This window comes from Barbus barbus (assembly GCF_936440315.1).
Source record: "Barbus barbus genome assembly, chromosome: 24".
Lineage (NCBI taxonomy): Eukaryota > Metazoa > Chordata > Actinopteri > Cypriniformes > Cyprinidae > Barbus > Barbus barbus.
The window spans coordinates 1,969,949-1,986,606 of record NC_136752.1 but is presented as its reverse complement, the minus strand read 5'-3'; the positions used below and the strand labels follow the sequence as shown (position 1 = coordinate 1,986,606).

At 39.1% G+C, this 16,658-nt stretch overlaps 1 protein-coding gene across 2 annotated transcripts in view; it reads left to right on the top strand.

Moving 5' to 3' along the window:
• The first annotated feature begins 1,043 nt into the window (after positions 1–1,043).
• Positions 1,044–16,658, top strand: part of LOC306843466 (lethal(3)malignant brain tumor-like protein 3) — an 83,899-nt gene continuing 68,284 nt past the window's right edge. The window contains exons 1-4 of one of the 2 annotated variants that reach the window (XM_079374988.1): positions 1,044–1,296; positions 3,408–3,529; positions 4,264–4,375; positions 6,092–6,242. In XM_079374988.1, coding sequence (XP_079231114.1) covers positions 3,428–3,529; positions 4,264–4,375; positions 6,092–6,242 — 365 coding nt within the window. In that variant the 5' untranslated portion in view covers positions 1,044–1,296; positions 3,408–3,427. Of the gene's footprint in view, positions 1,297–2,416; positions 2,754–3,407; positions 3,530–4,263; positions 4,376–6,091; positions 6,243–16,658 lie in introns of those variants that run through there. The other variant, XM_079374989.1, reaches the window with a different exon arrangement.

Sequence of the window (16,658 nt, the reverse complement as noted above, 5' to 3'; positions counted from 1 at the left end):
GAAGTTGTGGCCTAATGGTTAGAGAGTCGGACTCGTAATCGAAAGGTTGCGAGTTCGAGCCCCCGGCCGGCAGGAATTGTAGGTGGGGGGAGGGAACGTCCAGCGCTCTCTCCACCCTCAATACCTTGAGCAAGGCACCGAACCCCCAACTGCTCCCCGGGCGCCGCAGCATGGCTGCCCACTGCTCCGGGTGTGTGTTCACGGTGTGTGTGTGTGTGTGTGTGTGGATTTGTTCACTACTCACTGCTGTGTGTGTGCACTTGGATGGGTTAAAGGCAGAGCACCAATTTCGAGTATGGGTCACCATACTTGACAATACGTCACGACTTTTTTTTTTATGTTAGCGTGACACTGAGCCATTGCAAGTGGCCAAATGAAAACTAAAACCAAAACCAGCTGGCCGTGCAACACATGACTGCACTGATTATACATGATCACAGTCCTTTTAATAAAGTAGCAAATATATTTAGTCTAAATGGACTACCTGACAAACAACCAGAGTATGATTAGATAACTATAGTTAAAGGAGTGCACTAATAACATCATAAATAAATAAATAAGTCCGTCTCTGCTTGGTTGGGTAAGCTATATGGCCAGCTTATTTGATCATAAGTTTGTCATTTAGTGTTTTATCAGCTATAAGATCAATTCTACTTCGTCAGCATCCTTTATTTGTTGTGAGCCTGTTATTGTCAGGAAATGTGCATCATTCACACAAGCATTAAACACTTTCAACACATAAAGGTTTGCAAAAACTAACTCATTTTAAGACTGAACTTAGGCTATAATTCAGTATACTTTAGTTTAGTGTTGCTCAGCTGAATATGATTTATTTGGGTGTAGTTGAATATTTTTGATGTTATACAGATCGATGTAGTTCTTAACAGTACGGTGTAGCTCAAAATAGTCTTATGTTGTTCTAAATCCAACATTTCTGAAGAGTATAGGGTTGTTTTGTAGCTCTGTACAGTAGATATCTGAGAGCAGAGCACTGGCTTTCTCCATCTCTGCGCAATAAAAGCAGAACTGCTCGTATTTACTGAGTCCTTTCTGGACATTTAAGGCTGGGGTCGCACGCAGGAATTTATTTTTAGCAACAAAACAGCACTGGCGATGTTTTACTGCACCGGACCCGGTCGCCGGTCGCTCAGGGAGCCGCAGGCCGGTCTGAAGAGATCCGATGAATGGTTTCAGCGCAAAACTTTCGATCTTGTGATGATGGGAGCGCGACGGCTGCTCTGCGCATGCGCACTGGAGACGCCTGGACAATTTCTCAGTACTCGTGGGAGAATTTGGGTAAGAAACAGACAAATTAAAACAATCGCACGCTACAATAAACTGCTCGCCTCGCATTTTATACTCTGTAATAAACCTTTACGCGCCGTCTCAGACTTCCGCGGGAGGTTTAATGCGAAGCGATAAGAATGAAAGTTAGATTTAAAGTAGAAAACGCCTGGACGTGTCATCAATAATATGAGCAGCAGGAAGAGAGTAAGAAATAAAGAACAACGCTAATGACCGACACCGCACATACACGCAGGCGACAGAAGGGACTAAAGTGTGCATGTGCGGCTGATGCCAGGAATAAAGCATGTATTTCTGAGTCATAGTGTGTGTGTGTGTGTGTGTGTGTGTGTGCTGGAGACGGCAGGAACTGGTCGTGCCGAACAAAACACGTCTCGATCAGCTCTACGATCAGATCAATCATTCAGTTTAAATGTCATTGATCAGCAATAATGTCGCGATCCGCCAGCCCGTGTCTTTCAGTTATATACTGAATATATTCCTGCTCCGCCATCTTGAGAAACTGCCTTTAAAACACATTAAAGAAAGTGTTTAATATCTGATCCAGTGCAGTCTCAAATATATCAGCACAGCTCATCGACGACATTTAGGAGAAATAATAAATAAGAAGTGCAAACTATTTCATACAATAGAGATCAAATAGCACACAAACCTTGAAATAAAGGCGTTTAACAGAAAAGCCCTGCGCTGGAAAACTCAAGGTAGAAAATTAACATGCATTTTATTTTTTCAGCATCATCGTCGGCTTCAAATTTCATCTAAATCATTATTTTAAAAAAACTGTTATGCCGAAATATTGCACTTTACGTAAAAAAGTAAAGCATTTGCACGGAGATTTCAATTATTTGTTGCGAAAATTAACTTTGTTTAATTATATAACATCATAAATACCTATAAATACCAACTACTGCTGCAAACATCGCTTCGTGTCAGATATGCGACGGTTCTGACTCGGGTGTTTCACGCGAAGCCGTGTTCAAATCAATCAAAACATGACAAAATGTTGCAATATGTGACAATATCGCGTGCATTTCTTATTGATTTGATTGTTGAACAGAGCTTGAAAGTTTCCAGCGCCGCGGATGCACGGCGGACAACAGCGCGCTCTGCTGGCGGATCCGGGAATAACACACATGCGCTAGGCCTCATGCGGCACTCACACACACTCACTCTCTCACACACACTCACACTCACACACACACACACACACACACACACACACGCCTGGAACTTGCCTGTGTGCACTAAAGATGGCCTGTTAATGCAATGATTATGCCGTCTTCCAGGTTAGCTTGTTACCTGCTCTACAGAAACAGTGTTTGTGTCGTGCTGCTTCCTGCTTGTTCAAGGCTAACGCTGGCAAAAGAAGATTTGACATTGATTTGAAGGACAGATAAGAAACAATGAGTCTTCTTCTAATGTTTTTATTTTATGGATTATACATTCAAGTGAGTTTACTAATGCGTACTGTCTTAATGTACAAAACTGTAGTAAAAATGTAGTATTTGAAGAGTTCACATGCAAAAGCCATCTGAAATTTTCTTCTAAAATGATCTGTTTATGTTCAGTAATTTCACTTTAATGCAAGTGAAATAATTGAACATAAACATAGGAGTCTAAGAAAAATGCTATTTTTTCAGACGGCACTTTTGCATCTGAACTCTTCATTTGTTTAGATGAAGCTTGCTAATTGTTCTTTGAAGTAACTTGCAAAATAATTCTGAGTGTTTTAAATGATTTTACATTAGTATATGGATCTGTCAGGAATATGTCTGGGCCATATTTACCCCTAAGACTAAAGAAAAATACATTTTATGCTGATTTAATTGTCATTAAAATGACGTTGCAATGCAGTTATCTCAAAAAAGGCTTAAAAATTCTTCTTTTTTTTGGTATGAAATGTGAATAATGAGATTCGGTCGTTATGGATTCTGATATGAAGTTGCATGCATGTTTACATGCACATACAAACCTTAAATCACTACTAAATCAGAACTGAGCTTTGTTTCTCTGTAGTAAAATCACACAGAAGAGTTTGAGTGTGGTTTGTATTGACTTCAGTGGTATATTGTGAGTAAGGCTGGCGGTTGTGTGTGTTTCAGGTTAGCTGTGTGCGGGTGTGATGGAGTCGTCAGGCCCGAGTACAGCCGCTCCAGAGTTTGACGTGTACGGGGCGATGGACTGGAAGGACGGGGTGGGAACACTGCCTGGCAGCGAGCTCAAGGTTAGCAAATACATATACGCCTTTATTACACTGCCTTTATTTCTTACTTTGTATTTTTGTCTTGTTTTCTAGTACAAATATCTTATCATTCTTAAATCAAGATGCATTTATTTGACCGGTAAAATGACTTAAGATTTTAAGTTTTTGCTTAAAACAAGCACAAATATCTGCCAATGGGGTAAGAAAAGTAATCTTAATTCAAAGGCTAAACAAGATCATTTTTCTATTGGCAGATATTTGTGCTGGTAAGAAAACCATTGTTGCAGTGTATATATAAACTAGTGCTGTCAAACGATTAAATAATAAAAGGGTTTGTTTACTAAATATATGTCTGTGTACTGTGTATATTTATAATGCATATATAAATACACACATACTGTAAGTATTTAGAAAATATTTACATGTATATACATTTAAATTATTCGATTGTTTATTTTATACAAATATATTTAATATATAAACAACATATTTTTCTTAAATACGTGAATGTGTTTGTATTTATATATACATAAATATACACAGTACACATATATTATGTAAACTAAAACTTTTATTTTGTATGCGATTAATCGTTTGACAGCTCAAAACACAAGACTGAATATAAAGCTAAACGTGACCGGTTTACGGCATTAAATCTTTATGATGTTTTAATGACGGTCATCTGGTGGGAGTGTGTAGGTTGTACGTTCAGCACTGCAGACAGTGTGTGAGCGTCTCCGTTATGTGTGTTTTAGTTCCGGGTGAATGAGTTTGGGGTCCTGGAGGTGATAACGGACGAGATGGAGGAGGAGAGGGGCAAGAAAGCTCACGCCACCACCACATGGAGCGTCCCCACTGCTCAAGAGGGTAAACACCATCATACAGCATAGATTTCTGTGTCCTGACAGATCCCTCACATCCAGCCAGACACCTCTTTATGCCTCTTCCTTCAGGCAGACGCCTCAGAGCATTTAAAACTAAGTCTACACGCTTCCTGAACAGCACTTATTGTAGGATTCTGCATGCTCTTTCAACTCCTCTGGTGTCCATTCATCTCTATTTCACTCCTTGTAATTGATATGACATATACAGTGGGGAATAAATGATTTGATCCCCTGCTGATTTTGTACGTTTGCCCACTGAAAAAGAAATGATCAGGCTATAATTTTAATGGTAGGTTTATTTAAACAGTCAGAGACAGAATAACAACAAAATCCAGAAAAACGCATTTCAAAAAGTTATAAATTGATTTGCATTTTAATGAGTGAAATTAAAACCTGCTATTGTTAAAGTATTGTTAAAGTAAAAATACAAAAATGAAAGTGGAAACCTGCTATTGTTAATACTTCTGCCTGTTTTAAGCCATATAAATGAGTTTTGTGGTTAGAAATAAATGTATTTTGGTTAATTCAGTGATGTTAAATAATATTTTCAACTTGAATAATCCTATTTTTTTCAGTGTATAACTATGATGCTTCATGTATGTAAAATAAAAAAACTTAAGAGTTTACTTGCAGTATAAAAACTATTAAACTAGGCTAGTAGTTTACTGTGAGAGTACAAACAAGTACTATATATAACAAGTAAAATAACAGTATATTTATAAATTCATCTATAAGTTGTTAATAAAAAAAGGTTAAGCAAATTTGACAAGATTTTACTTGCTGTTTCTTTGTAATTCTTTGTCAAATTTAATAGCAAGATATAAAATAAAAATGTAGATGTAAACTAACTGTAGATGTAAACCAGCTTACACGTAAAATTACTCTTTAATAAACTAAAAAACAGGACCAATTTTGTTCACATACGTATTGAAATAGTACCCTTGCAAGTGTACAGTGCTATTTCTCTTCCATCTTTATTTGACCCTATAACTCTAGAACTCTCTATTCTAATTCTATTCTTTATAAAAAAAAAAAAACTAGCTTCTCTATTCTTTCATTTATTTCATTATATTCATTTATTATACAATTAACAAAAAAACAAAACAAACAAAAAAGGCCTCTAACCCTAGCTTGCTCTATTCTTTTTCTATTCTATCGGTTTTCTTTTTATTTATCATATAATAATTAAAAAAAAACATTATACATGTACTGCGTTAGGCTAACTGAGACTTGTTATAGCACTTGCATATTGCTCTTTTTTAATTTTGATTGCTTCTATTGTCCTCGTTTGTAAGTCACTTTGGATAAAAGCGTCTGCTAAATGACTAAATGTAAATTTATACTACTAGTATGCTAATTTTTTAATAATTCTGACATAAAAGTAATTGGAATGCTTGAACTTTTAAGTTTGTTTCAAAAACATTAATGTATCAATTTTTCGTAAGAGTAGTGACACTGACTGACAGTGGAGCAGATGTAGAGGATATTACTGATGTCCTGCGTGAAAGCAGGAACATCTGAAGATTCAGTAAACCCTGAGTCATTTAGTGCCAGGCAACAAGGTTTAGTGTATAATGGCATTTTAAATGGATCCAGAGACTTACATTTGAATAGAGCACAGGCTTGTCTGATATTGCAGGTGATGATTGGTTATTGATCTATTGATTATTTAATCAAAATTTGTGTTGATTTCCCTCAGCTCGCTCTGAGAGGCCAGTCTCAAGGGAGGAGACGGCGTGGGCCCAGCGGGGTCTGGTGTGTGTCCGCTGTAACAGGAAGGGCTCCGTGGTGGACTTCCTGTCTAACGGGCTCCACTGCAGCGAGCGCTGTCTGCAGCAGGAGCAGCAAGAGTAAGTCCTTCACTGCACTGCCACTGAGGCTTCACTATCACTGCTGATCATCCATAGTGTTACTGATGAGCTGAACAAGTGTTAAAGGAACACTCCACTTTTTTGGGAAATAGGCTCATTTTACAACTCCCCAAGAGTTAAACAGTTGAGTTTTACCGTTTTTGAATCCATTCAGCCGATCTCCGGGTCTGGTGGTAGCACTTTTAGCTTAGCTTAGCATAGATTATTGAATCGGATTAGACCGTTAGCATCTTGCTCAAAAATGACCAAAGAGTTTCAATAATTTTCCTATTTGGGGAGTTATAAAATGAGCCTATTTCCAAAAAAAGTGGAGTGTTCCTTTAAATGTGTTAAAAGTTTTTGAGCGCGTGTGTGTCGTCCTGCAGAGTTTGAACCATTCCTCAGATCATGTGTTGGGGGTAACGCATTACAAGTAACAAGAGTTATGCAATCAGATTACTTTTCCAAGTAACTACTAAAATAATGCATTCCTTTTAAATTTTCAATTAAATACCTGAGAAAAAGCAATGCAAGTTATTTTGTTTTCCCATTGATTCACTGATGCCTCTCCTGTCCCTGTGATGAGAGAAGTGAGTTGCAAAGGCACTTCCTCCTGATGCTTATTCATTTCACTTTTGGTGTGAAAGGGCCTTTACAGTTGCCAAAAATATAACTTTTGTGTTTTTTATTATTAAAAAACAAATAAGCTGCCCAGGTGACAACCCGTAATGCTAAACGTAAAATGTTACTTTCCATGAAAAGTAACTAAGTAACACAATTTGTTACTTTTTCGTGGAGTAATGCAATTTTGTAATACATTACTTTTAAAAGTAACTTTCCCCAGCACTGCACTAAAAGTGATCAGATGTGCCATTTACACCTGCTGGACCAGAAAACAGCTGAAAAAATTTAATGATATGATAAGGTCTTAAGGTCTTAAAAAGTCACATATGAAGGCCCTTAAAAAGGTCTTCAGGGATGCAAACTTGATTCTGTACCTGCTCAAACTCACCCGCTATCAAACGGTCCTGCTTGTTTTTTTATATGTGTGTGTGCTCTCTGATTTTGCAAGTTTACTTAGTTCTACACATTCGCAGATCTTTCCATTATAACAAAATGAAAACAAAAGCATACATGATGTACTGTGCCGCAATATTGCAAATATTTCTGTTTTACCATGAAGGCGAGCCAGTGGATATCACACAAGCAACGTGCAAACTTTGCGCAAGAGTTACGCTGAGTTTTAACCTCAAAACTCAGTAAGTCAATTCACTATACAGAAAGTGAAAGTAAAAAAATCTGACAGAGCTTAACGCTGCATTAATGGCGCATATTCTCTCAGAGACAAAGTGTGGCGAATCTACTTCAACTGATAATGGTATATAACTGTCTTAAATTATCTTTAATATTTCTCTTGTGGCCCGTATAGTGAAAAACATGAGAAGAAACATTTTGCGTTGAACAGTTTATTTTTGAAAATCGGTGCATGAAATAAAGCTGCTCTTAATTTTCATTGAACACTTAAAAAAAAATGTAGTGAGCTAATAACCTAATCTTTTATTATCGCGGCGAATTATTATTGCAGAGTTGCAAATCCCTGCCTAGTGTGGAAGAGCACAGCTATGGCAAGAGAACAGAAGAGCCTAGAGTGGCTCGTAAATCTACGTCATAGAACCTGATGAACGTGAGGGGCGTGGACCATCCCGCAGCGTAACGGATGTCCTGCATAGGTGCACCTGCCAGAAAGACCTTGGAGGCCGCCAAATTTCAATTTGAGTGAGCCTTGACCCCCATAGGCGAGTGGGGGATCAGAGGACTCATGGGCAATAGAAATGGCATCTACTAGCCACCGGCTAAGTGTCTGTTCAGAAGCTGGAAGACCTCTCTTAGGGGGACCATAGCACACAAGCAGTTGGCTTCACAGGTCATTGTCTAGCTCAGTTTAGTTTAAATAGTATCTGTGAAATCAAATTGACTATAATCGCTAGAAATCAAGTGTCCCCAACTGAGCAAGCCAGAGGCGACAGTGGCAAGGGACCAAAACTCCCTCTGTGACAGAATAGAGAAAAAAACCTTGGGAGAAACCAGGCTCAGTCGGGGGCCAGTTCTCCTCTGGCCAGGATATTATTGTTTATTTATTGTTTAATTATTCATTTAATTAAAATTTTAAATGTATAAATGTTTTTTATTTCTATTTTTATATTGTTGCAATTTCTAACAATAATAGTATTATGTAGTTAGGTATTTTATTATGTTTTTATTTATTTTGTTTTATTTTTATTTTTATAGTATTTTTAGTCGAGGTCTTCACTGGGGATATGTCCCCGGGGCTAATCCAGGTGTCCGGCCTCCGCCGACGATCAAGGCCGCAGACATCATCTCCCGGCGCCGATCCACCATCTGATCTGGACACGGACTGAGAAACAGAATAAGATAGAAACAGACAAATATTAGCGTAGATGCCATTCTTCTTACGATGTAACGAGTGCATCGTGTGTTATGAGGAGTGTTCCTGGTTCCGGTTGATCTAATAATTGCAGCCTAACAATCCTTTAACCGATTTGAATAAATACGTTTTTTATATCGACTATGCATTCCGTTAGTTTCTCAATTTGGTGTGTTTCACCAGGCCGTGAAGAAATATAGAGCTGAGCATCATCAGCATAACAGTGAAAGCTAACACCATGTCTCCTGATAATATCTCCCAAGGGTAACATGTAAAGCGTGAAAAGTAATGGCCCTAGTACTGAGCCTTGAGGTACTCCGTACTGCACTTGTGATCGATATGATACCTCTTCATTCACTGCTACGAACTGATGGCAGTCAGATAAGTACGATTTGAACCATGCTAAGGCACTTCCACTAATGCCAACAAAGTGTTCTAGTCTATTTAAAAGAACGCTGTGGTCGATAGTGTCGAACGCAGCGCTAAGATCCAGTAGAACTAATAAAGAGATACAATCACGATCAGATGATAGAAGCAGGTCATTTGTAACTCTAAAGAGAGAAGTCTCAGTACTATGATACGGTCTAAATCCTGACTGGAATTCCTTACAGATACCATTTTTCTCTAAGAAGGAATATAAATTGTGAGGATACTACCTCTTCTAGTATCTTTGACAGAAAAGGGAGATTTGAGATCGGTCTGTAATTAACTACATCTTTGGGGTCAAGTTGTGTTTTTTTAATGAGAGGTTTAATAACAGCCAATTTGAAGGTTTTGGGGACATTATCCTAATGACAATGATTAATTAATAATAGCCAAAAGAAGATCTATGACTTCTGGAAATAGCTCTTTTAGTAGTTTAGATGGAATAGGGTCTAACATACATGTTGTTGGTTTAGATGATTTAACAAGTTTATACAATTCTTCCTCTCCTATAGTAGAGAATGAGTGGAATTGTTCCTCAGAGTATCTATAGTGCATCTGATGCGATACTGTAGCTGACGGATGCATGGTTACAATTTTATCTCTGATAGAATCGATCTTGGAAGTAAAGTAGTTGATAAAGTCATTACTGCTGTGCTCTTGGGAAATGCCAACACCTGTTGATGCTTTATTTTTAGTTAATTTAGTGACTGTATTGAATAAATACCGGGGGTTATGTTTGTTTTATTTTAGAATAGACAAAAAGTAATCAGATCTAGCAGTTTTTAATGCTTTTCTGTAGGATAGGGTACTTTCCGGGTGAACGCTGTCGCTGTTAGCTGCTGCTGCCTAGGGAGAGAATTTTTTAACTTTACTATTTGTATTTTCATGCACTTATCACTGCATGAATACATTTATGAACTGTTTTAAACTGTTTTAAGGAGTCACACTGATTTGTGTATCTACACTGATTTGGTGGCTCTGTGTGCTGGTTGATCTGCGTGTTCATGCTCTCTGCGGTTGTTGGTCTGCCTGCTGGTTATTGACCTGTTTCTTCGTGGTACCTCTGTCACGGGGAACAACTATGAAGATTGAGTTACTGGTGTGGTTGAATTACATCTGGGTCGTCCTTTCTGCTGTATACCATTCTATGGTATGGATGATGCCCCATTACTCGGCGGCGGAACTTATTCAGCTCCGTTTGCATCCTTTTAATCTTCCATTAACTCTACATCTTCCCTCGGATATCGTGTTCATACCACGTCGGAAATATATACATTGTGGGTCTCGGAGTTATAACATTGATGGCTCAAGTCAGATACGGTCCTTTTGGTCATCTAAACCACGCTCAGTGAGGAGGATCACACGGACTGTTGATCCTGGTGTATTAACCAACTTGGCCAGATCGGTTGGCAACGATTCTGGTAGGGATGCACCGATACCACTTTTTTGGAAAACGAGTACGAGTACTTGCATTTCAGTACTCACCGATACCGAGTACTTAATAAAAACATGATTTCAATTTACAGGTAACAGCTTTAAAAAAACAAGGGACTAGTTTGGAATTAAGAACATTTATTTAAAATGAAAAGCATGTTGCATGCAACATATTACAGAATAAATAATTATAAAAAAAAAATTTAAACAGTGACAGTGCAACTCAAGTATTTTTTTTCAGTTTATTGTAAACTCTGCCGCTTTGGACAACACAAGGGGCATTAATAAACATCTTTGCTATTTAGTGCACAATATTTGAATAAACTAACAACATCCACCAACATAGAACTGTGGCAGTCAGTGCAACTGAGGTAGGTATTAACATCAAGTCTAAGACGACTCACTTAATGGAGCCTATTTAGAAAAAGTGAGTGGCAGATTTTTTTTTAAGAAAAGTAGCTTTTCTGCATTATCAGCAGTCAGCCTGTTTCTGTTTTCATCTATAATTTGTGACACTGAGCTAAAAAGCCTTTCACTTTCCACACTGCTACATGGGGCTGAGAGGTATTTATGGGCCATTTTAGCCAAAGTGGGGAACCTGATTTTGTTGACACCCCAGTACTTCAGAGGACTGTCTTCACGAGGGCTTGGGGCCTCTCCGAGGTATGTGTCGAGCTCAATGGCAGCACCTGCTGCCAGCGGCTGTGCTGCCTGGGGCTGCTCCTTAGCGATTTCTTCAAATAGAGTGTCCAGACTGCTGCTAGTGCTGGCCTGGGCCTTGAGGAACAGTTTAGCAGGAGGTTCTGCAGCTTCTGCCCGACTCCCCTCTGCCTCAGCTCTGGACATCATCTGCAGCTCCTGCTTCAGGTGCAGCTTGGCCTCCGGAGCAGTGTTGTTGGAGAAGAAGCGATCTTTATACCTGAACAAAATTCATGAATGTATTAATATGTGGAAAAATAGGACAGATTTTAGTTTCCCCTAAACCACTGTCACAAATGCCAGCCATTTGGCTTTCTGGTAGTAATAAGGGAAATATATTTCATATTATATATATTGCATACATTTGTATGTGTGTATTTTAGTTACAAAATATAATATAATATTTCAGATGGAAATTAATCTTACATTTAGTACTGTAGTTTATCATTGAATACCTATAGCACACAGACTTTACCTTGGGTCAAGTATGGTGGAGATGAAGTACAGTGGGTTGGTCTCGACGTCACTGAAGCGCTTCTTGACAGCTGCCAGTAAGGTTGCTTTCATTGTCTTGACGCCGTGGTGCTCGTCTGTTTCTCTGTTTAGAAGTCTCACTAGCACAGTCACAGCTGGGATGACATCAGAGGCTAGTGCGTCGTAGCTGCTCACTTTTTTAGTTAGTTCCACAAAGGGGGCGAGGATGGCAACAGTCTTCTCCATAAGAGCCCATTGGTGAGCGGTGAGATAGTCAGGGAGTTCATGCTCGGACACATACACCCCCAGCACTCGCTTTTGCTCAATGAGGGACTGGAGCATGTAATACGTGCTGTTCCAGCGCGTCTGTACGTCCTGCTGCAGTCTCTTTATTGGCTGGTTGAGCTGTCCCTGAATGTCCTCGAGGCGGGAGTAGGCTAAGGCGGAATGTTTAAAATGCCCAACTATTTTCCGCCCCACTGCTATAGCATCAGCTATGCTTCTCTGTGCTAATAAGTCCTCGTGAACAGCCAGTTGGAGCGTGTGCGCGACACACGGCAGACTTGGGAGCCCTGCGTCATTCATGGCTTTAGTCATGTTTTTGGCATTGTCACGAAGCACAACATGTACTGATGTTTTAGGTATACCCCATGTCTGGAGCATTTCCTCAAACACATGCGCTATAGCCTGGCTGGTGTGCGAGCCGCAAAATTGTTTCGCATGTAATATGGCTCGTTTCGGCGTGAAACTCTCGTCTATCCACTGGGAGGTTAGGCTAATTAGCGACACAGGGCTAACACTGCTTGTCCAAATATCCGTGGTGAAACTAAACGCAGAGGAGGCTTGCAGTAGGCTGTGGATATGTTTTTTCACGGAGTCGTGCAATTTAGGCAGCTCCGTGTCAGTCATGTAGCGGCGGCTTGCGACATCATATCTGGGCTCCAGAACATGGAGGAGACGCAGGAATCCCACATTTTCTACCTCCGAGAGTGGTTGGTCACTCAATGCAATGTAGTCGATAATTGCCTGTGTTATTTTCACAGCACGTGGATTGTCTCTGGACATTTTCTCTCGTCTTGCAAGAGTTTGCTGCAGCGTGGGTTGTGTTGGTTTAGCAGCGTGGGTAAACTCTTTGTACTCGTTGTCGTGTTGGTATTTTAGGTGCTTGATTAAATTACTTGTGTTAAATGCGCTACCTTTTGAGCCTCCTCTGGACAATTTTGTTGAGCACAATTTGCAGTCCGCCTTTGTTTTGTCGTCTTCATTCACTTTGAAATAGTTCCACACGGCTGACATGTCTCACCTCGCCTTCTCCCCGCTCTGAGCTGCAGCCGGGGCCTGGGGGTGGGCACTCGGCGCCTGTGATTAACCCCTTACATGCCGCTCAAACATAGACATTTCTCAGACCGTGGTATCGGTCCCCGGTATCGGGGGACTTTTAACGAGTACGAGTACTTCAGAAAATGTGGTATCGAGGCCGATACCAGATACCGGTATCGGTGCATCCCTAGATTCTGGTAAAAACAATTTCTCCTTTGGATTATTTAATATACGATCACTTTCCACTAAAGGACCTCTAATGTACGATCTGCTGTCTGACCGTAAGTTTGACTTTCTCTGTTTAACTGAGACATGGAAAAAGTCAGCTGACTTCTTTCATTTAAACCAGTCTGTTCCCCCAGGATATAGTTATGTCTGTAAATCCCATATTATGGGACGGTGAGGGGGCCTAGCGATACTTTATAAAGAGAAATTGAACGCATATCAGTTAACTCTGCCTGTATATTCTTCTTTTGAATCGCTTGCCTTACAAATTGATGGGGTAATTCCTACCATCCTCACTACCATTTACAGCCCTCCCAAGAGCAGTAATGCCTTTTTAACTGAACTTTCTGAACTTTTAACTTATTTATGTTCCATGTCTCCAAATGTTATTATGTTGGGTGATTTTAACATTCATATAGACAATGCCAGTAATGCATTTACAAGTGACTTTTTATCATGCTTGGATTGCTTTGGTATGCAGCAATTTAATACTCTGCCAACTCACTCTAAGGGGCATATTCTTGATCTTGTTTGCTGTTCTGGTATAACACCTTTTAATTTTACTGTTTCTGATCTGTCTATATCAGATCACCTGCTGGTGTCCTTTTGTGCCCAATTGGCAGTTTTTAAGGTAAATCCATGTCGCCCGATCACATTTCGGAATATTAAGAACATTGATGTGCCTTCTTTTGCTGATGAATTTGCCATCTTCTCCAGTAAATCGGATTTTTCTAATGTTGATGAACTGGTTTTATATTACAACGATGGACTGACTACGATTTTAGATGATTTTGCACCTGTGAAAATTCGAACTGTTTCATTTGTACATTCAGCTCCTTGGTTTACACCTGAACTGCTTGAACTTAAAACTAAAGGTCGTAGGTTAGAGCGTTTGTACATTAGGTCTAGCCTTACTGTTCATAAAGAAATGTATGCTGAACATATTCAAAACTACAAAAATGCATTGTTCAAAGCTAAATCTGATTATTATTCCAACATCATTGGAGTCAGCAATGGCAATTCAAGATTTCTTTTTTCGATCGTAAATCATTTTTTGTGACCTCCTGACTCTTTGCCATCTGATATGTATTCCACTGATTTATGTGACCGTTTCATGACTTTTTTTGAGTCTAAGGTTAAAAATGTACATCAGCAATTACTAAATAGTACATTCCACCATGATTCCTGTCAGTCTATCTCTTACGCACCTCCCCACTCTGTTTTTTCTACCTTTGCACTACCAACTGCTTCGGAGATAGTGGGTCTGATATAGATCTAAATCTTCAACTTGTCAGTTAGACCCTCTACCAACTCCTTTAGTAAAAGCATGTTTACCATCCTTGTTGCCATTGATTACTAAAATTGTTTATGCTTCACTTGTCTCTGGTTCTGTAACGTCATTTTTTATATCTGCTATTATTACTCCCATACTTAAGAAGTCTGGGGCTGATCCATTTAACTTTGATAATTTCCGTCCAATTTCAAACTTATCGTTTATCTCTAAGATAATAGAAAAGTGTATTGCAATTCAAATTCAAGAACATCTCTCTAATAATAATTTGTATGAACAATTTCAATCTGGCTTTCGTCCTCACCATAGCACTGAGACTGCTCTTGTCAGAATAACCAATGATCTGTTGTTGGCAGCTGACTCTGGGCTTTTAACCGTACTTGTCCTTCTTGATTTGACTGCTGCTTTTGATACTGTCTCACATGAGATACTTCTCGACAGGTTGGTTTCTATTGGGATCACTGGCACTCCTCTGTCCTGGTTTAGGTCGTATCTTTCTGGACGTACTTAATGTATTCAATTAAAACATTTTAGATCAAGAATATCAACAGTTACCACTGGGGTTCCCCAGGGATCTGTTTTGGGCCCGCTTCTTTTTATTATTTATATACTTCCTCTTGGTTACATTTTGAGGAAACATGTTGTTCATTTTCATTGTTATGCGGATGACACCCAACTTCACCTGTCTGCCAAACCCACTGGTTCTTTTCCACCACCATCTTTATCTAGCTGTTTAGTTGAAATGAAACATTGGCTTTCAGCTAATTTTCTGAAGCTAAATGGCAACAAAACTGAGGCCCTATTTATTGGCACTAGATCTGTTTTGTCTAAATGTAATTGTTTTTCTTTGTTCATTGACAATAATGCAATATTTTATTCTTCACAGGTTAAAAGTTTGGGTGTTGTCATGGATAGCACAATATCCTTTGAAACTCAAATTAATAGTATCACGCGGACTGCGTACTTCCACGCAATATTAACCGTCTTCGTCCCTTTCTTTCTACCAATAATACAGCAGTTCTTGTTCATGCTTTAGTTACTTCACGTATAGACTACTGTAATGCCCTTTTCACTGGTGTTCCCGCTAAATTGCTACATTAAGCTCCAGTTGGTTCATAACTCCATTTAATGAGCACATTTCTCAAGTTCTTGAGCAGTTGCACTGGCTTCCAGTAAAGTATCGAGTAGAGTTTAAGATCTTGCTACTTACTTACAAGGCACTTCAAAATCTTGCACCTCAATACCTTAATCAACTTCTTCATGTCTACACCCCTTCACGTGCTGTTAGATCCTCATCTTCAATTTCTCTTGTGGTACCTCAGATTCGACTAAGTACCATGGGTGCCAGATCTTTTAGCTATGCTGCCCCCCCCCCCCCCCCCCCCCCCCCGCCTATGGAATTCCCTTCACAATGATATTAGCAATAGCAATTGCTTGCTGACTTTTAAAACACGTCATAAAACATATTTTTATACAAGCTTTTTTATAATCTGTATTATTGAGTCTCTACTGCATTTTACTTGTATATGTACAGAGTTTGTTGTGTGTTTTTGTTTTATGCTGTGACTTGTATTTTTCATTTTGTGAGGTGACCTTGGGTGTTTTGAAAAGTGCCATTAAATAAAATGCATTATTATTATCATTATTATTTCCCGCCAAGCTATACAAAACACCTCTAATTTTGTTATTTCAACAACACTAACATCAATTCCAAGTGACAGTATTAAATCTAGAGTATGATGTCGACAATGAGTAGGTCCTGATACGTGTTGTCTAACCCCAATAGAGTTGAGGATGTCTATGAATGCTGATCGTAATGCATCTTTCATTATCGACATGGATATTAAAATCGCCAACAATTAAGACTTTATCTGCAGCCAGTACTAACTCAGATAGAAAATCAGCAAATTCTTTAATAAAGTCTGTATGGTGCCCTGGTGGCCTGTATACAGTAGCCAGTACAAATATCATAGGGGATTTATCAGTAACGTGTTTTTTCAGATAATGTTACACGCAGCACCATAACTTCAAACGAGTTATACTTAAAGCCTGCTTAAAGCAAATTTGGTCCATTTTTGGCCAGACAGAAACTGCTGTACAC